The sequence below is a fragment of the Gorilla gorilla genome, chromosome 3, assembly GCF_029281585.2.
Source record: "Gorilla gorilla gorilla isolate KB3781 chromosome 3, NHGRI_mGorGor1-v2.1_pri, whole genome shotgun sequence".
Classification (NCBI taxonomy): domain Eukaryota; kingdom Metazoa; phylum Chordata; class Mammalia; order Primates; family Hominidae; genus Gorilla; species Gorilla gorilla.
The window spans coordinates 48132544-48157149 of record NC_073227.2 but is presented as its reverse complement, the minus strand read 5'-3'; the positions used below and the strand labels follow the sequence as shown (position 1 = coordinate 48157149).

Sequence of the window (24606 nt, the reverse complement as noted above, 5' to 3'; positions counted from 1 at the left end):
TGAGCTCAGGAGTTCAAGACCAGCCTGGGCAACATGGTGAAACTCCATCTCTACAAAAAATATACAAAAACTAGCCAGGCGTGGTGGCACGTGTCTATAGTCCCAGCTACTTGGGAGGCAGAGGTGGGAGGATCACTTGAGCTTAGGAGGTCAAGGCTGCAATGAGCCAAGATCGTGCCACTGCACTCCAGCCTGGGCAACAGCAAGATCCTGTCTCACACAAACACACACACACACAAAAAAGTATATGTTGACTACTCCTCATCTGAAACATTTGGAATCAGAAGTGGCTGAGATTTCAGATCTTTCCAAATTTTGGAATATCTGTATATACATAATGAGGTATCTTGGGAATGGGGTCCAAGTCTAAACATAAAATTCACTCATGTTTTTATATGCCTTAAAAATTGGCCAGGCGAGGTGGCCCACGCCTGTACTCCCAGCACTTTGGGAGGCCAAGGTGGGCGAATCAGCTGAGGTCAGGAGTTCGAGACCAGCCTGGCCAACATAATGAAACCTTGTCTCTACTAAAAATACAAAAATTAGCTGGGCATAGTGGCGCACGCCTGTAATCCCTGCTACTCAGGAGGCTGAGGCAGGAGAATCACTTGAACCCGGGAGGCGGAGGCTGCAGTGAGCCGCGATGGTGCCACTGCACTCCAGCCTGGGAGACAAAGTGAGACTCTGTTTCAAAAAAAAGGAGAAAGAAATTCCAGGGTAAACAGAAAATCAAACTAAAATTTGAGATTTAGAAAATAATGAAAATTAAAATATGTATCAAAATCAAAACATATAGAGAAAAATTCATACCTTAAATGTATGTTATTAAAGACTGAAAGGAAATAAACTAACCAGAGTTGAAAATATACTAACAAATTTTAAGAGAAAGATATCAGTAAAAAATAAATGATAAGACAGCATAAAATAGACTTTGACCAATAAACCAAGATTCTCTCTCTGAGAAGGTACAAGCCCAGAACCTTCAAGGTACTAAGTTCTTTAAACTTTCCACAGCAGAGGGAAAAATGGCGGGCTGCCAGTTTATTTTATTAAGCCTGACACCAAATAAAACACTGAAACCAAAATCTGAAAAAAAAAGCCCAGCAACAGAAAAAAAAGATCACAGACCAACACCATTTCATTACTATTGTAAAAATACCAATGAATTAGTAAATCAATTCCTACCTGCATTAAAGGAAAAAAAAAATCTGAAAGTAAAGTAGGTTTTATTCCAGAAATCCATTATTGTGATTGATATGAAATATATTAATAAAGATCAAAATCTATATTAGATTCTCAAAAGATTCTCAAAAAGTACCTATTTAAAACAAGCTCTTGTGAAGAATTTAAGAAAAATACATGATCAAAAGTATGTATTTTTCAAACCAGAGCATTCCTGATATACCTAACATAACACTACAATAATTAAAACAACACGGTGGCAACTCAGGATCTAACAAATAGCTCAATGGAATTAAAGTCCTTAAAATATATATTTGGGGATGTAGTATTACTGGTTATGTTTTATATAAGTGGGCAAAGATGATCCATTCATTTGGTTAGTCATTTGGAAAGACAAGTTAAATCTCTAGCTCATTTATAAATCTCTACTTCATACCACATACATAAAAAGGTAGACATTTAAAATAATAAAGAAAAATTTTTATAATATTAGGACATAACAGACTCCCTAAATAAAACATAAAACTCAGAAACAATAATGGTAAAGATTTTCTGTCCTGTAACCAATCTCCCAGATACTGAAGGACAACTGTATTTTGAGACACAGAGAGAGAGAGACCATGTTTACATAACTTATATTACAATATATTGTTATAATTGTTCTATTTTATTGTTAGTTATAGTTGTTAATTTTTTACTGTGCCTAATTTGTAAATCAATTCTTATTTACAGGAAAAAAACATAGTATATAGAGGGTATATATAGGGTTTGGCTATATTCATGGTTTCATGCATCCACTGTGGGTCTTGGAATAATACCCACAGATTAGGAGAGACTACTGTAGACTTACATTATTTTTGTTATCAGAAAAATAAACATGGCATATGCTTTCAGTGACATCAGAGTAGAAACTACAGACAATCCTTCTAGCACTCACTTGTGGTCCTTGAAAATGTCCACCAGAAAATTTTGGTTAATGGCTGGAAATATCTTAAAGAGCTGCTTCTCCTTTAGTTTAGTGGCACAATCTTTTTCAAACATAAGGGTCTCCCTTTTCTAAAACAAAAACATAAAAATCATGTTCAAGATGAAATGTGTAATACTAGAAACACTGACCAAAGGCATGGTTAACTTGTTGCAAAACTACTGATGATTTAAAAGCAATCACAGACTTTCTTTACGGATTAAAGGCTGAAATTAGTAATACGAGTACTCTTGCAGTATTTATTTATATCTCATTTTTTGCAAAGTATTTGAAGTTGCTTATAAATATACACACACACACAATCACATGTATACATGTATGTGTGGGCATCTGTATGTAAATATATATACACATACTGTCACACATGCATATCCAACACATTGAATCATTAAAAGGATGAAGATATAGAGGCATATATATACATACACACATAAACAGGATAAAAATAAATGAAGTCGGAGAAAATAAAGATAAAATATAAGCTAAGGCTAGCAGTATTAGTATATAAATGCATGCCACAAAATCCTGTACAATTGCTACAAGTAGGCCACAAATTTAGTTCTGAGACTCTTAGTGGCCAAAGCAAAGGGGAAAACAAAGATTCTCAGTGTCCATAAAATAAAAACAAACCAGTTGCTCAGAAGTACAGCTTTTTCTGGTACTGAGACCTGAGAGAAATTTCCCCATGGGTCCTCATAAAAGTGACACTGTGTGATGCTGTGAACATCGTCCTCAAAACATATTCTCCTCAATGGGCAGAAACTACAGTGTACAAACAAGCTGCAAATTCAGATTGACAGAAATCTTGGAATTCACAATTGTTTTTTTCAGTTTTTCACAAATATATTTACTCCAAAATAACTGTATAAGAATTATATTATTACTCACATTTCATATTTGGATCTGCTCTAAACTGTCAGACAAAAAGAACTTTCCTAAAAATATGCTATTTTAATTCTAACCTAAGATGATAATAAATATTCTTAAACATTGTGATGTAACAAAATAATTTTGTTTGCTACAAAAATGCTGATGTCTGAAAAATAACTTCCTATACAGTTTCAAAGGCAATAAAATGACTGAAAATTCCTAAATTTAAAAATTACAATAGCTGAGGTAGGAGGATTCCTTGAACCCAGGAGTTCAAGACAACCTGGCAACACAGCAAGACCCTATCTCTACATAAAATTGTTTTTTAAAAACTGGCCAGGTGTGATGGCAAGAGTCCCAGCTGAGGTGGGAGGATGGCTTGAGCCCAGGAGGTCAAGGCTAGAGTGAGCTCAGATGAAGTCACTGCACTCCAGGCTGGACAACAGAGTGATACCCTGTATCAAAAATAAATAAACAAAATAATCTGGGAAAATGCTAGAATTGTTATTTATTTTAAAGCTTAACCATACTTAGGCCATTTATAACACCAAACAGCAATAAAAGAGGAACCACAAGAGGTGACAATATGACTAAAAAGGAGTGATAAAGCTGAACATACAACAAGAGTGATGGAAACAAGCTACCTGAAGAATTTAAAATATTTCTGGCTGGATGCAGTGGCTCATGTCTATAATCCTAGCACTTTGGAAGGCCAAGGTGGGCAGATCACTTGAGCCCAGGAGTTCGAGACCAGCCTGGGAAACATGGCAAAACCCCACCTATACTAAAAATATATTTTATTTTTGGCCAGGCATGGTGATGTGCGCTTCTGGTCCCAGCTACTTGAGGGGCTGAGGTGACAGAATTGCTTGAGCCCAGGAGATTGTGCCACTGCACATTCCAGCATGGGCAACAGAGTGAAACCCAGCCTCAAAAAAAAATAAATTAAAATATTTCACATTTTACTTAAGATATGCATGTAATCTAAACTTACTAAAAAATTCAATCATCAGATTTTCTACCAATCTATCGGGTCAAAGTTTCTAAACTATAAATTCTGAGGTTTCATCAATGAACTAAAACCTTGTAACCTTAATCATCTTAAAATTAATTATTCTATTCATATATTATGTCTAAAGTTATATTTTTGCTTTAAAAAATATATACAAAGTATATTTCTCCTTTGGGTACAAAGAGTGAGGACAGCATCAGGAAATTATCTGGCTGAGTGCAGTGTCATTTACACTTACAATCCCAGCACTTTGAGAGGCCAAGGTAGAAGGACTGCTTGAAGCCAGGAGTTCGAGACCAGCCTGGGCAACACTGCAAGACCTCATCTCTATTCGAGAAAAAAAAGAAAGAAAAAAAATTATCTTTCTGAGGCTGCATGTGAAGGTAAAGGTGAGTATCCTTGGGACAAAGCCAACCAGCTTCTATTATATTACCCAATCTACAGAAAAACAAGAAAAGGCCAGGTGTGGTAGCTCATACCTATAATCCTAGCACCTTGGGAGGCCGAGGCAGGTGAATTGCTTGAGCTCAGGAGTTTGAGACCAGCCTGGCCAACATGGTGAAACCCCATCTCTTCTAAAAATACAAAAATTAGCAGGGCGTGGTAGCAGACACCTTTAATTCCTGCTACTTGGGAGGCTGAGGCAGGAGAATCGCTTGAACCTGGGAAGTGGAGTTTGCAGTGAGCCGAGACTGTGCCATTGCACTCCAGCCTGGGCAACACAGCAAGACTCTGTCTCAAAAAAAGCAAAACAAAACAAAATAAAAACTAGCAGGGCATCGTGACTCACACCTGTAGTCCCAGCTACTTGGGAGGCTGAGGTGGGAGGATGGCTTGAGCCCAAAAGGCAAAGTTGCAGTGAGCTGAGATGGTGCCACCGCACTCCAGCCTGTAACAAAGCCAGACTGTGTCTCAAAAAAAAAAAAAAGAAAAAGAAAAACAAGCAAAAATCACTGATAGCAAAAAAAAGGAGTAAGTTGTGAAGTCAAAAGATGCTCATTTGTTCACCTATTACATCAAGATATTAAAGGGAGGGTAGAACTGTAAAGACAAGTTTTAATAGTGGAAAATGGCATTTCAATAGAAAGTATCACACCATTTAAGCCTAAGTGTTAGGCTTTCCTTATTTTATTTATTTATTTATTTTTTAAGAAAATCCATTGCTGGCTGGGCGCTGTGGCTCATGCCTGTAATCCCAACACTTTGGGAAGCCGAATCACTTGAGGTCAGGAGTTCAAGACCAGCCTGGCCAACATGGTGAAACCCTGTCTCTACTAAAATTACAAAAATTAGCTGGGTATGGTGGCGCATGCCTGTAATCCCAGCTACTTGGGAAGCTGAGGCAGGAGAATCACTCGAACCCAGGAGGTGGAGGTTGCAGTGTGCCAAGAACGCACCACTGCACTCCAGCCTGGGTGACAGAACGAGACTCAAAAAAAAAAAAAAAAAAAAAAACAGAAAGAAGAAAGAAAATTCATTGCCTCAAATTAATACATATATTAATTGAAGAGGCTATTTGACAGGACACTAAAATTTTAAGATCTACTGAAGAGGTTATTCCTTGGATTGCGTTAGGATACAAAGACGGGAATGGCAGTATATTTCTAATTTAGTTAACCAAGATAAATTTAAAAAATAAATATGTAGGTAGGGCAATCCCTATGCCTTAACTGGATGTATTACAGCCAAATATAAAGGTGCTCCTTTGTGCAGTCAAACGAATAAGAAAGTGTTAAAATGTTTTAAGAACACCATCTAAGAATTATTCTTTTCCCTTGAGAATTAGACTAAATAACCTCTAAGATGTTTTCCCTTTTGACCTGGAATTCTTTAATACTAATTTTCAGAATTCCAGAAAAGAGTAAGACGAAATCCAAACGAAATCTACTGCACGTATGGCTTCACATATTTAGATATTTTGAAATAAAGACCAAAAATAAAATTCAAAGTGAAGGTTCTATTTGAAAAGGAAGAGTAATTTTTTTAATTCAAACTCATAAGTTTCTAAAATTTTTCTCTAAAAAATTTTGTTTTGGCCAGGAATGGCGGCTCACGCCTGTAATCCCAGCACTCTGGGAGGCCGAGGCAGGTGGATCACAAGGTCAGGAGATCAAGACCATCCTGGCTAACACGGTGAAACCCCGTCTCTACTAAAAAATACAAAAAATTAGCCCGGCGTGGTGGCAGGCACCTGTAGTTCCAGCTACTCAGGAGGCTGAAGCATGAACCCGGGAGACGGAGCTTGCAGTGAGCCAAGATCGCACCACTGCACTCCAGCCTGGGCAACAGAGCAAGACTCCATCTCAAAAAAAAAAAAAAAAAAAAATTTTCTCAGAAATAGACATCTTTAATAGTAAGACAGACATTTCTTATTACTAATATATATAATTACCTTTAAATAAGATTTCCTTCATGTTTTTATAGAAATAAAAAAATAGAGGTAAATATTAAAAGCTGAAAAAGATGCAGCTGGCTGGGCATGGTGGTTCATGTTGATAATCCCAGCACTTTGGGAAGCTGAGGCAGGAGGATCACTTGAGCCCAGGAGTGCAAGACCAGCTTGGGCAACATGGCAAGACCCCGTCTCTACAAAAAATAAAAGTAGCCAGGCATGGTGGCACATGCCTGTGGTTCCACCTACTTGGGAGTCTAAGACAGGAGGCTCACTTAAACCCAGGAGGTTGAGGCTGCAGTGAGCCTTATTGTACCATTGCACTCCAGCCTGGGCAACAGAGCAAGACCCTGTTTCAAACAAATAAAATTAAAAAAAAGAAAAAAAGAAGAAGAAGATGCAGCCGGTCAGGCACAGTGGCTCATGCCTTTAATTCCAGCATTTTGGGAGGGCAAGGCAGGTGAATCACTGACCCCAGAACTCGAGACCAGCCTGGGCAACATGGCAAAACTGTCTCTATAATAAATTCAAAAATTCGTGGGCATGGTGGCTCATGCATGTAATCCCAGCACTTTAGGAGGCTAAGGCAGGTGGATCACTTGAGGTCAGGAGTTTGAGACCAGCCTGGCCAACATGGTGAAACCCCGTCTCTACTAAAATTACTAAAAATTAGGCAGGCATGGTGGCACACATCTGTAGTCCCTGATTCTTGGGAGGCTGAGGCAGGAGAATCGTTTGAACCTGAAAGATGGAGGTTGCAGTGAGCCAAGATTACACCACTGCACTCCAGCCTGGGCAACAGAGCGAGACTCCATCTCAAAAAATAAAATAAAAATACCCAGGCATGGTAGTCCCTGTTACTCAGGAGGCTGAGGTGGGAGGATCACTTAAGCCCTGGAGGTCAAGGCTTCCATGAGCTGTGATCACGCCACTGTAGTCTAGTGTGGGCAACAGAGCCAAGACGATGTATCAAAAAAAAAAAAAAAAAAAAAAAGGTAAAGAAAAAGAAAGATGCAGCTCAATCACCTATACAGTTAAATCTAAAACAACACAAACTTAACATGGATGGCTTATAGTTGAGTATTAACTAATTTCCCTGAAGCAAAAACCTCCAGCTTCAAATTATACTTAAAATATTTTTCAATTTTAACATTAAATTCAATCAGGTTAAATATGGATTCTAGACTAGAAAATACTTTGAAAAAATCACAAAGTAAACATACACAATAAACCAGAATCAGAGACAGTAGCTTAATATTTATATTAATTCATACCAAATTATGTTTTTCCTGTAAGGCAATTTCTTCTGACATTATTTCTCTGAGTGACACTTTTTTAGTTTGAGTATTCCAATGATCCAATAAAGGTAGCATTTCAGATGCTGTTAAAGTCTTCAGTAATTTTTTGCCTGTTCTCTGAGATGATTTTTGTTCGAGATTATCAAGCCCAGTATGTCCAACCAAGGAAGGATCTACAAAGTAGTATAAATACTGTCATACTCTCAACAATAAATGTATAAATTAAACATTATTCACTCTGTTATATTTACCTCAGAGACCAAGGAAACAGTTTTTTAATTTTCAGTTTGTAAATATAACACAACTCTGAAATTGTAAAATACATCTTCACATCATTGCAAGTAAGAAATAGTATGTGTTAATGTAGCAATATTTTAAAAGAGTAATGATCTGTGTATAATTTTTTTTTTTTTTTTTTTTGAGACGGAGTCTTGCTCTGTCGCCCAGGCTGGAGTGCAATGGCGCAGTCTCGGCTCACTGCAACCTCTGCCTCCCAGGTTCACGCGATTCTCCTGCCTCAGCCTCCCAAGTAGCTGGGATTACAGGCGCCCGCCACCATGCCTGGCTAGTTTTTGTATTTTTAGTAGAGACGGGGGTTTCACCATGTTGGCCAGGCTGGTCTTGAACTCCTGACCTCAGGTGATCCACCCGCCTTGGCCTCCCAACGTGCTGGGATTACACGCGTGAGCCACCGCACCCGGCCAGTCTGTGTAAACTGACTCAATGCTTCCCACTCTTTTTCATATCATATCAACCCAAAACATAGTGACATGTATACAGGACACTGGTAAATAGAGGAAGTTACAGCCAGCTGGAAGTGAGCAACCATAACAGCTGCAGTCAGCTCTGGCCACCCATTCTAAGGACCAAGAAGATCGATTACTTTGGCAAACCTGTAACTCAGTGAAGGCACACAATAAGGAGTGGGCAAATGATATTCAAAATAAGGAACTGAACATTCTACGAAGTTCACAACAACAGAATTTAATGTGTAACATTTCAACTTCTCAGAGGAGTATCAACATATTCTGATACATTCCTCTGCTGTCCTAGAGAGTGAAGAAACAATAGACACTGGCATTTGCACACCATCCTTTGGGCACCTCTATCCCTACATCAGCTGTAGCTCTTGAGGCTATGACATGAGCACAGGTCTGGACCAAAGTGGATCCTAAGAATCTTCAAGGTGAAACTCCTTGCCTTGGTCCCAGTGTGGACTGGACAACAGAGGCATGTGGAGGAACTCAGGCACAAAAGGAGGATGCTTAATAACAGGTCTGCCACCCTGCAACAGTCACTGAAGACAACACTATCTAAGAGAAGTCATCTGGAATCAAATATTTTCAAGTTGGCAGGATGTACCAAAAAGCAGGCTGGGTTTTGTGGTCTAACAATACTGACATCAATAAAAACTTTGAATAACCAAGTAATATTTCAATGATGTTCTTGATCAAACACATGAACACTCTGTTGCTCTCAAACCAAAAGTTTTCTTTCATGCAGAGCAAAACCTCAACAGGAAATGCTTTGAGAGCATACCCTAGGTGTTCCACAGCACTCATGAAAGTTCAATATATATTATAGGGGCTTTTTTCCCCTTTAAGTTTTATTTTATTTCATATCAATAAAATATTAAATATTTTTAAAGAACTGGCTGGGCGCAGTGGCTCATGCCTGTAACCCCAGGACTTTGGGAGGCCGAGGTGGGCAGATCACCTGAGGTCAGGAGTTCAAGACCAACCTGACCAATATGGTGAAACCCCGTCTCTACTAAAAATACAAAAATTAGCCAGGTGTGGTGGTGCGCACCTGTAGTCCCAGCTACTTGGGAGGCTGAGGCAGGAGAATTGCTTGAACCCAGGAGGCAGAGGTTGCAGTAAGGCAAAATGGCACCACTGCACTCTAGCCTGGGCAACAGAGCAAGACTCCGTCTCTAAATAAAAAAATAAATAAATAAATAAAACTTTTATTTGCAAATCAAAATTTGTGGGTACCGTATTTTGTGGAAGTAATTTAGAATGAGTTAAAATTCAAACACACACACCAAATTTCAACATTAAGACATTAGAAATAAAAACATGTGCTTTACCTTGCATAAACTTGCCACAAGACACCTCTTCTTGTCTTTGTCGCTCCTAAACACAAAAGCCAGGCAAGAGATTGGCAAACAGGGAGTGCATTAGTAAACAAGGATACAAGGTTATATTATTTTTCTCTAGAAATCATTTCTTCTTGTATAACTGTAAACCATTCTTACTCAATCTAAGTAAAACAATAAAGTTAGATAATAAAAATTATGAAGTATGACTACAGCTACATATTTTTTCCACTTCTAGAATGGTAAAAATACTGCATTTTTTAAAAAAATTTCTTCTTATGAAGAATGGTCTGAAAAAATTTTTTAAATAAATTAAAAACTGTCTTTGAAATTTAACCAATCAGCATTGAAGTCTTTAATTCTGGGATTGAAAAACTCACTGTTTATAATTATTTTCTTAAAAAAAAAAACAGGTCAGGCACAGTGGCTCATGCCTATAATCCCAACACTTTGGGAGGCCAAGGCAGGAGGATCACTTAAAGCCAGGAATTCAAAACCAACCTGGGCAACATAGTGAGACCTCGCCTCTACCAAAAAAAAAATTACCTAGGTGTGGTGGCAGGCACCTGTATAGTCCTACCTACTCTGGAGGCTAAGGCAGGAGGATCGTGTGCCCAGTAGTTCAAGGCTGCAGTGAGCTATGATTGTGCCACTGCACTCAACCAGGGCAACAGAGCTAGACACTGTCTCTAAAATAGAAAAAAGATATAAAAAAAATCAACAATCACAATGAGCTCTATGGCTAATTATATAATTTGGCTGTCTGGAAATACTTAAACTACTAAAAAGAGAGAAAAAAAAAGACAGTAATCTGTTAAATGGTACAAGTTCATTCTCTCTCAAAGTCAAAATTCAATAGAACTCTTCCATCTCAAAGCCAAAATTCAATAGAACTCCTTAATATTATGTGGTAGATTTTACTGAAATTCAAAGGTTCAAAATGGACAAAAAAGGAGCTCTTTATAAAAAGAAGCCTACCAACCATTACAGATTCTTTCCATTTCTCATGAATCACTTTCGCCAGATTCAGATCTATATGAACCACACAATCTTCAACTGTTAGAGACCCTTGTGGGGGAAGGGGGAGGGAAGAAAATGTAATCATTACTCACATATTTGCAGAAAACATACTAAACCACCTTATGCATCACAAAACTAACTTGTACTATTAATTCCTAACTTATGTTTCTATTTACTAAATCTTAGAGTATTTTTATTTATGTTATATGCTATGTTACTGTCTTCACACTTCTTGACTACTGCAGTTATACAAAGCTTTACAGTAAATCTAAGTTATTCCTTTCCATGAGTCTAAATATGTTTACTTTATTCATTTCTATTAGTCAAGACTTTTCAATAAATATGTTCTAAAAAATTAATCTTGTCTTAAATGTATCTGGAGTAGCACCAAAGGATTTTAAAAGGTTCATCCGTACAATTAAGTGTGAAATAAATACCAGAGAAAACGTTCAAACTATGTATGGGATAAATACAAACTCCATATAAATATTCTCTATTTCTTCCTATTGTATTTTTTAAAGTCCTCCAGAAATGTGTCAAAAATAAGGCACTATGTGAAGTTAGGCAACATAAAATTACTTTTGCATTTCAGTTAACATAGAATATAATTTTACAATCAAAATAGAACTCTCTAGCCAGGTACGGTGGCACATGCCTATAATCCCAGCTACTCTGGAGGCTGAGGCAGGAGAATCACTTGAGCCTGGAAGGCAGAGAGGTTGCAGTGAGCCGAGATTGAGGCACTGCACTCCAGCCTGGGCAACAGAGCAAGACTCCATCTCAGAAAAAAAAAAAAAAATAGAACCCTCTGTAGTCGAGTCACACAAAGACACACGCGGTCATTTACTTTTTCCTTACCTGAATCAATACCAACAGGACCAAATAATTCATTAAGTTGAAAAGCCAGTTCAGGGGGTAATGCCAATTCCAGACAGTCTATGGTCAGAGATTTGGCCATCGCTGGAGTGGGATTCAATATCTCGGTTTTATCTTCCCCACTAACTCCAGCTGATAAACTACTTCCTGCCATTAGAATTTCCTTCATTTCCTTCTCATCTTCATTCATAAATTCTTCTTCATCTGAAAATTTCACATAATCCTTTGGAAATTTTTCATTTCTCTTTATTTCAAGAGAATCAGTAAAATAAATTTCTTCATTTAATTCAAGATTTGAAGTACTAGATACAAAGTTAAAAATATCAGAGAAATGTGAAGGAGAATGTATGTTGTCTCCAGTCTCTGTGACTACTAGGTTTTTTTCTGTTTCACTCATATCTTTAGGAGTAGTAGCTTTTAGAATACCTGGAAAGGACTGCTTACTGCTATATAAAAGTTCTTCCTGGCTGTTAGGAAGTATGTCATTATTATTCTTTAGACCCACAGCAGCACTGGGAAATATACTTGTCATCGATTCATGGTTGTCAGGAGTGACAGCTCTCATTTCCGCCTGCTCTGAGTTTCCTCTTTCTGCATCACAAGTAGACTGTGAGTCAGCGTTACTAATACCAATCCCATGGCTAAACTCTGGCACAGGAGAATTAGAATTCTCTAAAGTTCCTCTTTGGCTAATAATTTCTTTCAAATTCAACCCCAGAGAAAAAGGCCCAATTTGTGATCCATCACATGATTTTTGGAAATTCTCAAACTCTGTATCCTCACATAACTTAGTTTCAGAATCCAACAAAAGGCTTGTGGCCCAAATAATATCTTTATTACACCTCTCATATAAGTCTTTCAGGGCTTCTAATGAAAAGGATCCAAACAGTTTACAAAGAATGTTAAGATTTTCAGATTCATCTGCACTGGTAAGCTCACTTTCTTCAACAAACGTGCTTTTATCATACATTACTCTATATGGAATTGCTTCTTGAACGTCTGATTTTGTGTTAATATTGAAAACTTTCGGCTTAAATCCATCTAATCTTCCTGTTAATACTTTGATAGAATCTGAAATGCTAATTTTATTCTTTTCTATTTTCCATAAAAGAGCAAAATCCTGTGGTTCAGTCTGGGTGCACATGCCTACTTCTTTTCCAGGGTCTCTCTTAGGCATTTGCTCTTGACATTCAGCTAACGTTTGTGGTTCTACTACTCCAGAAACAGTTGGTGCACTATTGGTAAAAGTAAGAGGCAACGATGTGTGTTGCCCATGACTCTTTTTACTTAGACAAGTCTGACTCTCACAGGTCATTTCACTGAGTAGCATTTCAGAACTTCCTAGATTGGAGCTACCCAATGTCTTTAGTTTTTGAGAGCTTGTGCCCCAACAGGCCTCATGTGCTATAGATAAGGATATTTCATTCATTTTGTCATTTGTTCCAATTTCTAGGTTGGGCTCACTTAAACCAGTCTTTGGCATTCTTGATCTGTGTTCCCTCTGAGCTAAAGAATCAGATGAAGGCCAGTCACCCATAATGTTGAATGAGTTTTTTTCAATATTTTTATAAGCATCATATTTACAGCTATTGAGTGGCTCTGAAGCATCATCACACTGTGACTTTCTGCCATCCTCTACACTTTCATGTGGAGATCCTCGTTGCTGGACACAATCTGTATTCACAGATACACTGTTAACTAATTTGTGTGACTGAGGGTAATTATACTTTTTGTCGCTTTGTACAGATGAAGTTTTTTCAGTTTTTCTGTTCCTTTTTGTCCTCTGACCAATAGTCTTATCAACTGGCCAGTCACCAACAAAATTTGATAGCTCATATCTTGGGAACTTTTCCAAAGTCGATTTGCTTTTTTGTTTCCCAAAGGCTTTTTTCTTTACTGTTGCTCTTTCTTCCACTATTTCACCAGGTGAGGATTTTTCATTTTGAAGTGGTCCAGTATTTGCAAGATCACAGTCTTCTTGATTATTTTCACTACAGCAAGTACTAGGTGATACTCTCTCCATAGAACTATCTGTGTCAGTTTTACTATACCCTTTTACAGCCACCATTTCTATTTGCTCTTTTTCACTTTTGTCTGTTACCTGTAGTTTGCCTTCAGAGTCAGAAAAATACATGTGTGGAGTTTCCAGAATTAAAGCACTTTGAATGCTAGGATTCATATCACTAATTTCTTTTCTTCTTTTGTTTAAATCTGCATTACAGAGATATGCAACATTCTCAGGTAACATTGTTTCTTTGGTTACATCAAGATTCTTCTCTTCAGTGAACTCTAGATGCTTCAAAGATGAAGATAACATATTTTCTTCTTTTTCAGAGATAATATCTTCATTGTCTTTTGGGCTGTAAGATTATTTTAAAGAGTATCATAAGAAAGTCTCTTAATGCTGCCATCAATACTATGATTTAAAGAAGCATTAATTGACAGACAGGGCACTTAACAGTTATTCTGAAAATTTTATAAATAAATTACATTAAAATTATAAAAGCTGATTCTGATCTTTCTCTAATACCCTATGAACACATTACATTGTTGTAACCCCATTACCTAGCATGATGCTTGGCATATATGAAGCACTCAAACTTTTTTAATTGAATAGTACATATGAGATTTTCAGTTTAGGTGTTAATTATGCATTAAAGTTAAAGCTCTGAATTTGTTCCCAGGAGAGGACACCACTTTCCTGGCTTCTTTCTGACCTTAGTTTTACATAGCTAAGCATATGTAAAATAGGTCTGATACAGAGGAAGCTTCATTTACAAAGTCACAAAGGGCCAACCAACGCTATTTGCCCGATTAAGAGAAATTAGAGAAAAAGAGCTTTCATTTGAAATGTCATTTGGTAAGATTTTTTAAAGCCATACTTAATGTTAATTTCAGACTCAGAGCACTTGTGCAAATCATTATACTCTCAACTTTAGTTAATTTTTCTCGATTAAATTTGTCAACGCATTTCCTCTTTTTTTTAACTTCAGGAGTGCTCGAAGTCCCAACTCTCGCAGGATGCCTTCCTAAGTGAAATCATACCTAACGCTGAGTTTTCTATGTGTTAGATGATGCTACTTTAAGTCCCTTGCATGTACTAATTCATAATCCTTATAAGATTTTTATGAGTAGAGTGTTATTACTGGCATTTTAGAAATGAAGAGCTGAAGTACAGAAAGATTTGTAACTTGTCAGAGATTACAAAGCTTTGGGACTTTTTGAACCCAGGAAATATAGCTCAAGAGTCCATGCTCTTAACCACTTTGCAACACTGTTTCTCAATCAAAAAAGCATTTATAAATTTTCTCTTCCCCATTCCCAACTCCTTTTTAACAGAACCTTTCTGTCCCTTACCATCAAAACATATGGATAATTCAGACCTCTGGTTTCTTCTTTACTCTGTCTGTCAATTAATGCTGTTTTTATTTATTCAATTGTTTATGTGTCTTCGTTGCTAAACAGAATCAGTGCTACCTTGGATTGCAAATTGTCAGAAGGCCATGACTTGTATTACTTGGTAAAAGTGTACTGTTAACAATTTGTATAACACTAGCTTGAAAGAGTATTTTCATTAAAACTTAAGGAAATTAAGAAGTGATTTGAGTGGATACAAAATAATAACTGCGAGAAGATAAGGGAAATACTGGATTAGCAGCGAGCGTCAAGTAAAACTGGCAGGAGAATTCATAGCATAATCATGGACTCACAAAACTCTGAGGACAATAAAAGAACTGTCATGTCATCTCTCATATGAACTTGTACTTCTCTTGATAACTACATATATCCCACCCCAGGTAAGACTACAAGTAAATCCTTAAAAATAACAAAAGTCCACCTTATTTATTTATTTATTTATTTTTTGAAATGGAGTTTTGCTCTTGTTGCCCAGGGTGGAATGCAATGGTGCAATCTCGGCTCACCGCAACCTCAGCTCACCGCAACCTCTGCCTCCCGGGTTCAAGCAATTCTCCTACCTCAGCCTCCCAAGCAGCTGAGATTACAGGCATGCGCCACCAGCCAGGCTAATTTTGTACTTTTAGTGGAGATGGGTTTCTCCATGTTGGTCAGGCTGGTCTCGAACTCCTGACCTCAGGTGATCCACCTGCCTCGGCCTCCCAAACTGCTGGGATTACAGGTGTGAGCCACCACACCCAGCCAAGTCCACCTTATTTTTAAAGTTTATCAGCAATGATTCCACAAGCTCCAAAATTATACCTTTTAAAAATTATATTTCAAATTGAATTTTGTACATAAGGCATTTTAACCTACCTAGTGCTTCTATCCTCACGAGAATATGCACACAACTCAATACGTTCAATTTTCTCTGGAACCGAAGAACTCATAATTATTGGCACTGAAACAAAACGTTGATAATGTTCCAACATTCTTGTTATTTTTTCTTTGCTTACCCCATGAATGTTACGCCTGAAAATTCCAGGGGAAAAAAGGGTTGAAGAAATATTGATAATTAAGTTTTTAAAAATCAGAACGTATGTCTAGGAAAACAATAATATATTTCTAATAGATAAGAATATCAAAGCTGCTTTATTGTGACCACAATATATACAATTTGATTCTAATTTTCATTTTATTAAGGATTTCTTAAATTATACACTTAAGTTCAAACAAAGAAAAAAAATTCTAGTATTTGAAGTTTCTAGATGTTCAAATATGAAGTTAGTTGTTTGTGTTTTCACTCATGGTGCCTTTTTCAAAAATGTTTTTTATTATAAGCTCATATTTGGTTGAACTTAATATATGAGAATTCTGAGGCCTTCAACTCGGAGTACTTTCACACAGCATCTAGTTTATACCTGCCAGGAGGCCAGATGTTATGCTTTAGCCCCTCAAAGGTTTGGTCTTAATGAAAACATCTCAATTGCAACTTTCCTGTCTTGGGTTGAATTCAAGGCTTTGTGACTGGATCCCAGGGATAATATATGCATTTGCCAGTTGGGCAAATCTGGCTTTCATATTTACCTACCTCGATCTTGTCTGGTTTCAGATCACAGAGAAGCAAAGAGATAGAAAATATGAAAGAGAGGTTAAGAGTCATAGGAGCCAGAGCCAAAAGTTCAAGTATACATCTAATCTAAGTCCCGGAAAGAGAAGAGAATGCATGGGACGGAAGCAATGTAAAGAAAAATGCTGAGAATTTTCCAGAACTGATGAAAAACACCAATCCCTTAATTTCAGAAGCCAACAAATGCCAAACAAGATAAAAAAATAAGAAATCCATAACTAGAAAAATAGTGCTGAAATTGTCATTCACCAAAGACAAAGAGATGATATTAAAAGCAACCAGAAATTTTAAAAAATCATTTTAAAACTAGTTATCTACAAAGAAACAATTAGAATGACAGCTGACTTAACAACAATAATAATGTAAGTCAGAAGGGAGTGAAGTGTTATCTTCAACAACAGAAAATAACTGTCAGTATAGAATATACATATCCAGCAAAAGTATCTTACAAGAATGAGGGCAATAAAAAGATCTGCAGATTTTAAAAAAAGAATTTGACACCAAGCAGACCCTTACTGTAAAGAAAATTCTCAAAGATGAACATCAGGCAGAAGGAAATTCCCAGATGAAAGGTATATGATGCAAGAAAAAAATGAAGCAGAAAGCAATAACTAGATGAATAAGTGAAAATAAACACTACCTGTATATTCTGGACAATGAGAGCATGTAAATTGAGAGGGAGGCAAGTGTCAGAATTAAAATGTTTTAAAGTCTTCGTATGCGTGAGGAGGAAAGCCAAGAAAATGGTTTGACTTTAGATTTAAAGTCTCCACGATTTCCAAATTAGTAGAGAAGAAAAAAATTTAATTCAAAAATTTGGAAACAATTTTAAAAATTTTTAAATAAGGCATGATAGGAAAAAAATCCAACTACATCATTTTCTATAATAGAAGAACAATCACAGAAAAGGTGGGATAAACAAAAAGCACAGAATGAGACAAGATCAATTATATGAATAATTCTAAGAAACAAGATCAATTATATGAATAACCAAAATAACCATAAAAGAACTAAGTTTATCAGTTAAAAGTCAAGGTGGACAGAGTGGATTTTGAAAAATCCAGCCATCATGCTTACAAGAGATACATCGAACATAAAAATATTCAAAGTAAAAGTATGAAAAAAGAAGTAACAAATACTAACTAAAAGGAAGCTGATGTAGGTCTATCAATATTAGACAAATTACACTTTACAACAAAAATCACTACTAAAGACAAAAGAAAATCACTAGAAAATAATAAAAGGTTCAATTAATTAGGGTGATATAAAAATCTTAAGCTTGTATACATTTCAAAAACTACCCTCCAAATATGTAAAGCAAACATAGGCAGAATTATGAGGAGAAACCACAAGTTCAACATAATAAAGGGAGATTTCAACATTCATCTCTCAAATACAGGAGATATGAGTAACAATAAGCATGATTTAATGGATATATTAACACATTGTAATCATGTACATTCTTATCAAGCAAATATGAAATGTATAAAAAATCAACATTTAACTAGGCCAAAAAAATCTTATAAATATCAGTGAATTAGTATCATACAAACTACACAACCTGACCTACTGTAGTTAAGTTGAAAACCAATTTTTATAAAAGACAAAACACTCATCTGTTCAGAAATTTAAAAACACAGTACTAAATAACCCAAGAGTTAAAGAACGAAATTAATCATAATGCAAACTAGAAAATAACTAAATAAGACAAAAATAAAGTATTATATATTAAAATTCTGAGAGCAGCTAAAATAATACATATGAAAATTTTATTTTATTGGGAGACAGAGTCTCGCTCTGTTGCCTAGGCTGGAGTGCAATGGCACAATCACAGTTCATCACAGCCTCGACCTCCCAGGCTACAATAATCCTGCCACCTCAGCATCCGAGTACCTGGGACCACAGGCGAACGCCACCATACCCAGCTAATTTTTTTATTTTTTGTAGAGTCAGGGTCCCACTCTGTTGCCCAGACTAGTCTCAAACTCCTGGGCTCAAGAAATCCTCCTGCTTCAGCCTCCCAAAGTACTGGGATCACAGGCAGGAGCCACCACACCTGGCATACATAGGGAAATTTTAACATCAAATGTCATATTAGAAAATGACCTAAACCTTCAAGCAGAGAAGTTTAAAACACAAGAGAATAAAAAAAGCAAAATTGATTTTTTAAAGCAATAAAGGTAGAATAATGAGAAGCAGAAATTAATTAAACATTAGAAAACTTACGATGGAGTTCAAATAAAGCTGAGACTTGTTTATCTGAAAAGGCTAATCTGATCTCTGATGAGAATAATAAAGAAAAAAGAAGGAAGATAATATAAACATACTAAGATTGCAGGAGGGAACTTAACTGCTAACACAGTAGATGTGTAAACAGTAAGAGACTACTATAATTGCTTTAATAGTCTTAATAAATTTGGAAACGTTGCTATAATGGAAAAATTCCAACTAAACATTCTCACAAAGAAAACATCAGATCCAAAGAATTTTTAAAGTAAATTCTAACATTCAAACTTAGATAAACCTAGAAAAGAAGAAAAGAGGAGATACTTCCCAATTAATTTCATGATACTAAAACTATGATATCACTGTCAGGCAAGACAAGTCAAGGAATAAAAAAACTGTAGGTCAATCTCATTTATTTATAAAGACGCAAAAATCCTAAATGAAATATCAGAAAACCAAACTCAGTAATCTATCAAAAGGAAATGAAAAGGAAGTAGTGACACATGCTACAACATGGATGAGCCTTAAAAACATTATGCTAAGTGAAAAGATGCCAGACACAAACAGCCACATATTGTATGTTCCATTTATATGCAGTATATGCAACAGGAAAACCCATAAATACAGAACACATATTAGTGGTTGTCAAGAGGAGGGGGGAACTAGAGTAACTGCTTGTAGGCATAGGGCTTCTTTGGAGGAAATGGAAAAGTTCTGAAATTACCTAGGGGTGATGATCACACAACACTGTGAATATACTAAAATTAGGTTGTCCTTTAGTACTAAAGTTAGTTGAAATTGCCAAGAAAAAAAAAAATAGTCTAACCCAAATGAAGTTAGGGCTATCTCTATGGAAGTACAGAACACAAAGCAAAACGCACTGTACGTCCATGCCTTGACTAACATTTTTATTCAAGTCAAGCAACTGAATAAAGAAAAAAGTATAGCCATAGTGGGAGGCAGGCATGGAGTGAGATATCTGGACAGCTGGATATTTGCTACCTTTTCCATCTCTATATCCGTACTACCTTCCAGTGCTCTAAATCACTAAGCAGCTACGACAATTTGCCCCTCCCAGTAGCACATAGTTCAGGTGTGCCAAATCCTAGGGTCTGTTCTAGCTTTAGATATTAACATATGATTCAAAGTAATAAAGTACAGGCTGGGCATGGTGGCTCACACCTGTGGTCCCAGCACTTTGGGAGGCAGAGGCAGGAGGATCGCTTGAGGCCAGGAGTTCAAGACCAGCCTGGGTAACATGGCAAGACCCTGTCTCTATATTTAAATAAATAAACAAATAAATAAAACTCAAAAAAGGTAGTAAGATACTGAGTATATAATACAAGGGGAATTTTTACTGTAAATTAACTCAATTTTAGAAACACAAAGAAACTCTTCATACAACTGGACAAAAAGCCATAAGCAATAGAAATTAAGTTACAATCTAATCAATTCATTCATCATTTACAAGGGGAAAAATCTAAACGGACCTTGTCTGTCTGTCGTTATATAAAAAGCATGTTAGGTAGCCTCCAAGTTTTACCTTGCAAGTTCCTTTGGTTTAAACTTCCACCATGTGTCTGGTTCCCGAAAAAGGACTTTATATTTGTGTTTCTGAGACTACATACAACAAAGACAAAAACATTTTAAAATAGGTATTTCCAAGAAATTAAAATTATTGTTTCCAAATATATAGCATGTGAAACGTAAAGATTATCTAATCCTGATGAGTGTGTTAAAATGGCAAAATATACAATCACTTTAACCCAGCAATTAACTATTACAAATTTATGCTACTGATAAATACTTATATAAGAGCATTTATTTATATAATACATACATTAGATATATGCCAGGATAGCCAGTTTTCCAGTATTTGTAACAGCAAAAGAATACAAATAACTACGTGGCTATTAATATAGAACTGACTAAATAAGTGAAGGCATAACCACAAGATGAAAATACTACACAGTAATTTTTTAAATTCTACATGTGCTAATGACAGAATGTTCTTTAAAAAAAATGTTAAGAAAGGAAGATAAAGAATTTTCAGCTGGACATGGTGGCTCACGCCTGTAATCCCAACACTTTGAGAGGCCGAGGTGGGTGGATTAACTGAGGTCAGGAGTTCAAGACCAGCCTGGCCACCATGGTGAAATCCTGTCTATACTAAAAATACAAACAATTAGCTGGGCATGGTGGCGGGCACCTGTAATCCCAGTTTCTCAGTTTCTGAGGCAGGAGAATCGCTTGAACCCAGGAGGCAGAGGTTGCAGTAAGCCGAGATCACGCCATTGCACTCCAGCCTGGGCAACAAGAGCGAAACTCCATCTCAACAACAAAAAAAAAAAGGTGGGCAAAAAAGAGCAAGAAGGGCAAGAGGATTAGGTATAGGTCAGGTAAAGGCAAAGGACTTAAACATTAAAAGAAATCTGGCAAATTCAGAGAAAATAGCTGAGTTTACAGAATGCTGAATTTCTCAGAACAGCAAAATTTCAAAAGAAATTTAGGGAAAAACAAAGGACCAACAAATTTTGATTCTGCCAAGTATGAGGAAAAGGAAATAAATATATATAACATATGTACAAACAAAAAAATAAAATTATAATTTAGTACCACTACCTTTTCATAAAAGACCCCAAAAAACAAAACAATCTTAGAGTTCAAAAATTGAATTTCAGAATTTAAAACTTTAACTCTATGGAAAAACTCAGCTAAATGGCCTGATTTCCTCATTTTGCTGAAGACCAATGAAAGCTCATTTACAGACTATCCAAGGTTCTGAGATTCTTAAGTGCTTCAGATTCACTTTCATAATTAATGTTCCCCAATAATTGCATACAAACTGTTATAAACTTATGACAACTTATGGTACTAACCAAAGCAACATACGGTTTCATTTCCCATGCCTGTAGGTTTGTATTATCTATAATTATAGGAGATATCTTCTTCTCAAATGCTTCTTTTGCTGAAAAACATAACATAATTAAAAATCATTTTTTAAACAACAATACTAAGTATTATGATTTTCAAAAAATCTGATCTTTTCATAATTTGAAAATCACGATGTACTAATTTTACTCACTGCTCAACTTCTAAATATCCCTTTGAGGACATAAAAATTAAGTAAGTATGGGTTGGCTGGGCATGGTGGCTCATGCCCATAATCCCAGCACTTTGGGAAGCCAAAGCGGGCAGATCACTTGAGGCCAGGAGTTCGAGACCAGCCTGGCCAACATGGTGAAATCCCATCTCTACTAAAAATACAAAAATTATTTGGGCGTGGTGGTGCCCACCTGTAGTCCCAGCTACTCAGGAGGCTGAGATAAGAGAATCACTTGAAACCAGGAGGCAGATGTTGCAGTGAGCCAAGATCAGGCCACTGCACTTCAGCCTGGGCAACAGAGTAAGACTCTGCCTAAAAAATACAAAACAAGGCCAGGCGCGGTGGCTCATGCCTGTAATCCCAGCACTTTGGGAGGCCAAGTCAGGTGGATCATGAGGTCAGGAGTTCGAGACCAACCTGGCCAACATATTGAAACCCTGTCTCTACTAAAAATACAAAAATTAGCCAGGTGTGGTGGCACGCACCTGTAGTCCCAACTACTTGGGAGGCTGAGACGGGAGAATCACTTGAACCCGGTATGTGGAGGTTGCAGTGAGCTGAGACCACGCCATTGCACTCCAGCCTGGGTGACAGAGTAAGACTCCGTCTCAAAAAAAACCCCACATATTAAGACTGTCAAGCAAGAGAGAAAGACCTTGAGTAGAAAAATTAAAATCAAACTATAGTCTTGAGTTTAGTTAATAATAATAAACCAATTTCTTAGTTTTGACAAATGTATCCTCGTTACATTAGATGTTAACATGAAGGATAAATGAGTGAAGGGTATACAGAAGCTTTCCATAGTATCTCTGCAACTTTTCCATATATCTAATATTCAAAAATAAAGTTTAAAAACAAACAACAAAAACAAATGGACAAATATACACACACACAATGTAATGATCTGAAATAAAGAAAACATTATAATACACCGTTGCACAAGGGATTTTCTTACCTTTCTTCCAAAGGAATTAGACCATACAGGAAATTAATGATGTACCACAACAAGTAAGTCTTACAAGTAATTTATTTGGAAGTTTTCAAAGTTCTGCCCAGTCTCTAACAACTCACTAATGAAGAAACAAACAACCAATTTAAAAATGGGCAAAGGAGGCTGGGCACGGTACCTCACACCTATGATCTCAGCACTTTAGGATACGGAGGCAGGCGGATCACCTGAGGTTGGGAGTTCGAGACCATCCTGGCCAACACAGTGAAACCCCGTCTCTACTAAAAATACAAAAATTAGCCGGGCGTAGCGGCCTGCACCTGTAATCCCAGCTACTCAGGAGGCTGAGGCACAAGAATCACTTGAACCCAGGAGGCGGAGGTTGCAATGAGCCAAGATCGTGCCACTGCACTCCAGTCTAAGTGACAGAGCAAATATGAATAGACATTTCTCCAGAGAAGATATACAAACGGCCAACAAACACACAAAAAGATGTTCCACATCATTAGCCATCAGAGAAAAGCAAATTGAAACCACAATGAGATACCACTTCACACCTACCAGAATAGGAATAATCAAAAAAACGGACAATAACAAGTGTTGGTGAGGATGTAGAAAAGTTGAAACTCTCATAAATTATTAGAGGAAACATAAAAAGGTATGATTGCTTTGGAAAACAGCATGGCAGTTCCTAAAAAGGTTAGACATAGACATGTGTGTTTGTTTATAGCAGCACTGTTCTTAATAGCCAAAAAGTGAAAACAACTCAAATGTCTATTAACTGATGAATAGATTAATAAAATGTGATATATCCACCCAGTGGAATCTTACTCATCCATAAAAAGGAATGAAACACATGCTACAACATGGATGAAGCTTGAAAACATTATACTAAGTGAAAGAAGCCAATCACAAAAGTCCACATGTTGTAGGAAATGTCCGGAATAGGCAAATTATCTATAGGGACAAAACACAGACTGGAAAGAAATGAAGAGTGACTGCTAATAGGTACAGAATCTTTCTGAGATGATAAAAATGTTCTAAAATTTAGCGTGTTCTAAAAGTTGCAGCAAAGCCAAATTAAATAGAGTGTATTAACGAATGCACAGCCCTGAATATTAAGTTCTAAAAACTACTGAATGATACAATTTAAATGGATGATTTGTATGGCACATGAATTTTGTCTTAACAAAGCAGTTTTTAAATGAATTCCGCCTATTAACATATATTATTGTTGCTGTTATAAGGGCATGCTGAACCATGCTAACACTTTTTTTTTTTTTTGAGACAGAGTCTTGCTCTGTCACCCAGGCTGGAGTGCAGTAGTGGGATCTTGACTCACTGAAACCTCCGCCTCCCAGGTTCAAGCAATTCTCCTGCCTCAGCCTCTCAAGTAGCTGGGACTATAGGTGTGCACCACCATGCCCGGTTAATTTTTGTATTTTTAGTAGAGATGGGGTAACGCCATGTTAGCCAGGGTGGTCTCAAACTCCTGACCTCAGGTGATCCATCTGCCTAAACCTCCCAAAGTGCTGGAATTACAGGCATGAGCCACCGCGCCCAGCC

The 24606-nt window shown here is 36.8% G+C and overlaps 1 protein-coding gene across 5 annotated transcripts in view; it reads right to left on the bottom strand.

Annotated features, from left to right (window-relative positions):
- The window catches only part of N4BP2 (NEDD4 binding protein 2), a 103619-nt gene that overhangs the window by 24157 nt on the left and 54856 nt on the right, over window positions 1-24606 (bottom strand). For all 5 annotated transcript variants that reach the window (XM_063705232.1, XM_063705233.1, XM_055384814.2 and 2 more), the window contains 8 exons: window positions 21865-21953; window positions 20529-20605; window positions 16006-16161; window positions 11716-14093; window positions 10820-10905; window positions 9829-9874; window positions 7716-7912; window positions 2120-2238 (listed from right to left, as the gene is read on the bottom strand). In XM_063705232.1, the coding sequence (XP_063561302.1) occupies window positions 2120-2238; window positions 7716-7912; window positions 9829-9874; window positions 10820-10905; window positions 11716-14093; window positions 16006-16161; window positions 20529-20605; window positions 21865-21953 (3148 nt within the window). The remainder of the gene's footprint in view (window positions 1-2119; window positions 2239-7715; window positions 7913-9828; window positions 9875-10819; window positions 10906-11715; window positions 14094-16005; window positions 16162-20528; window positions 20606-21864; window positions 21954-24606) is intronic.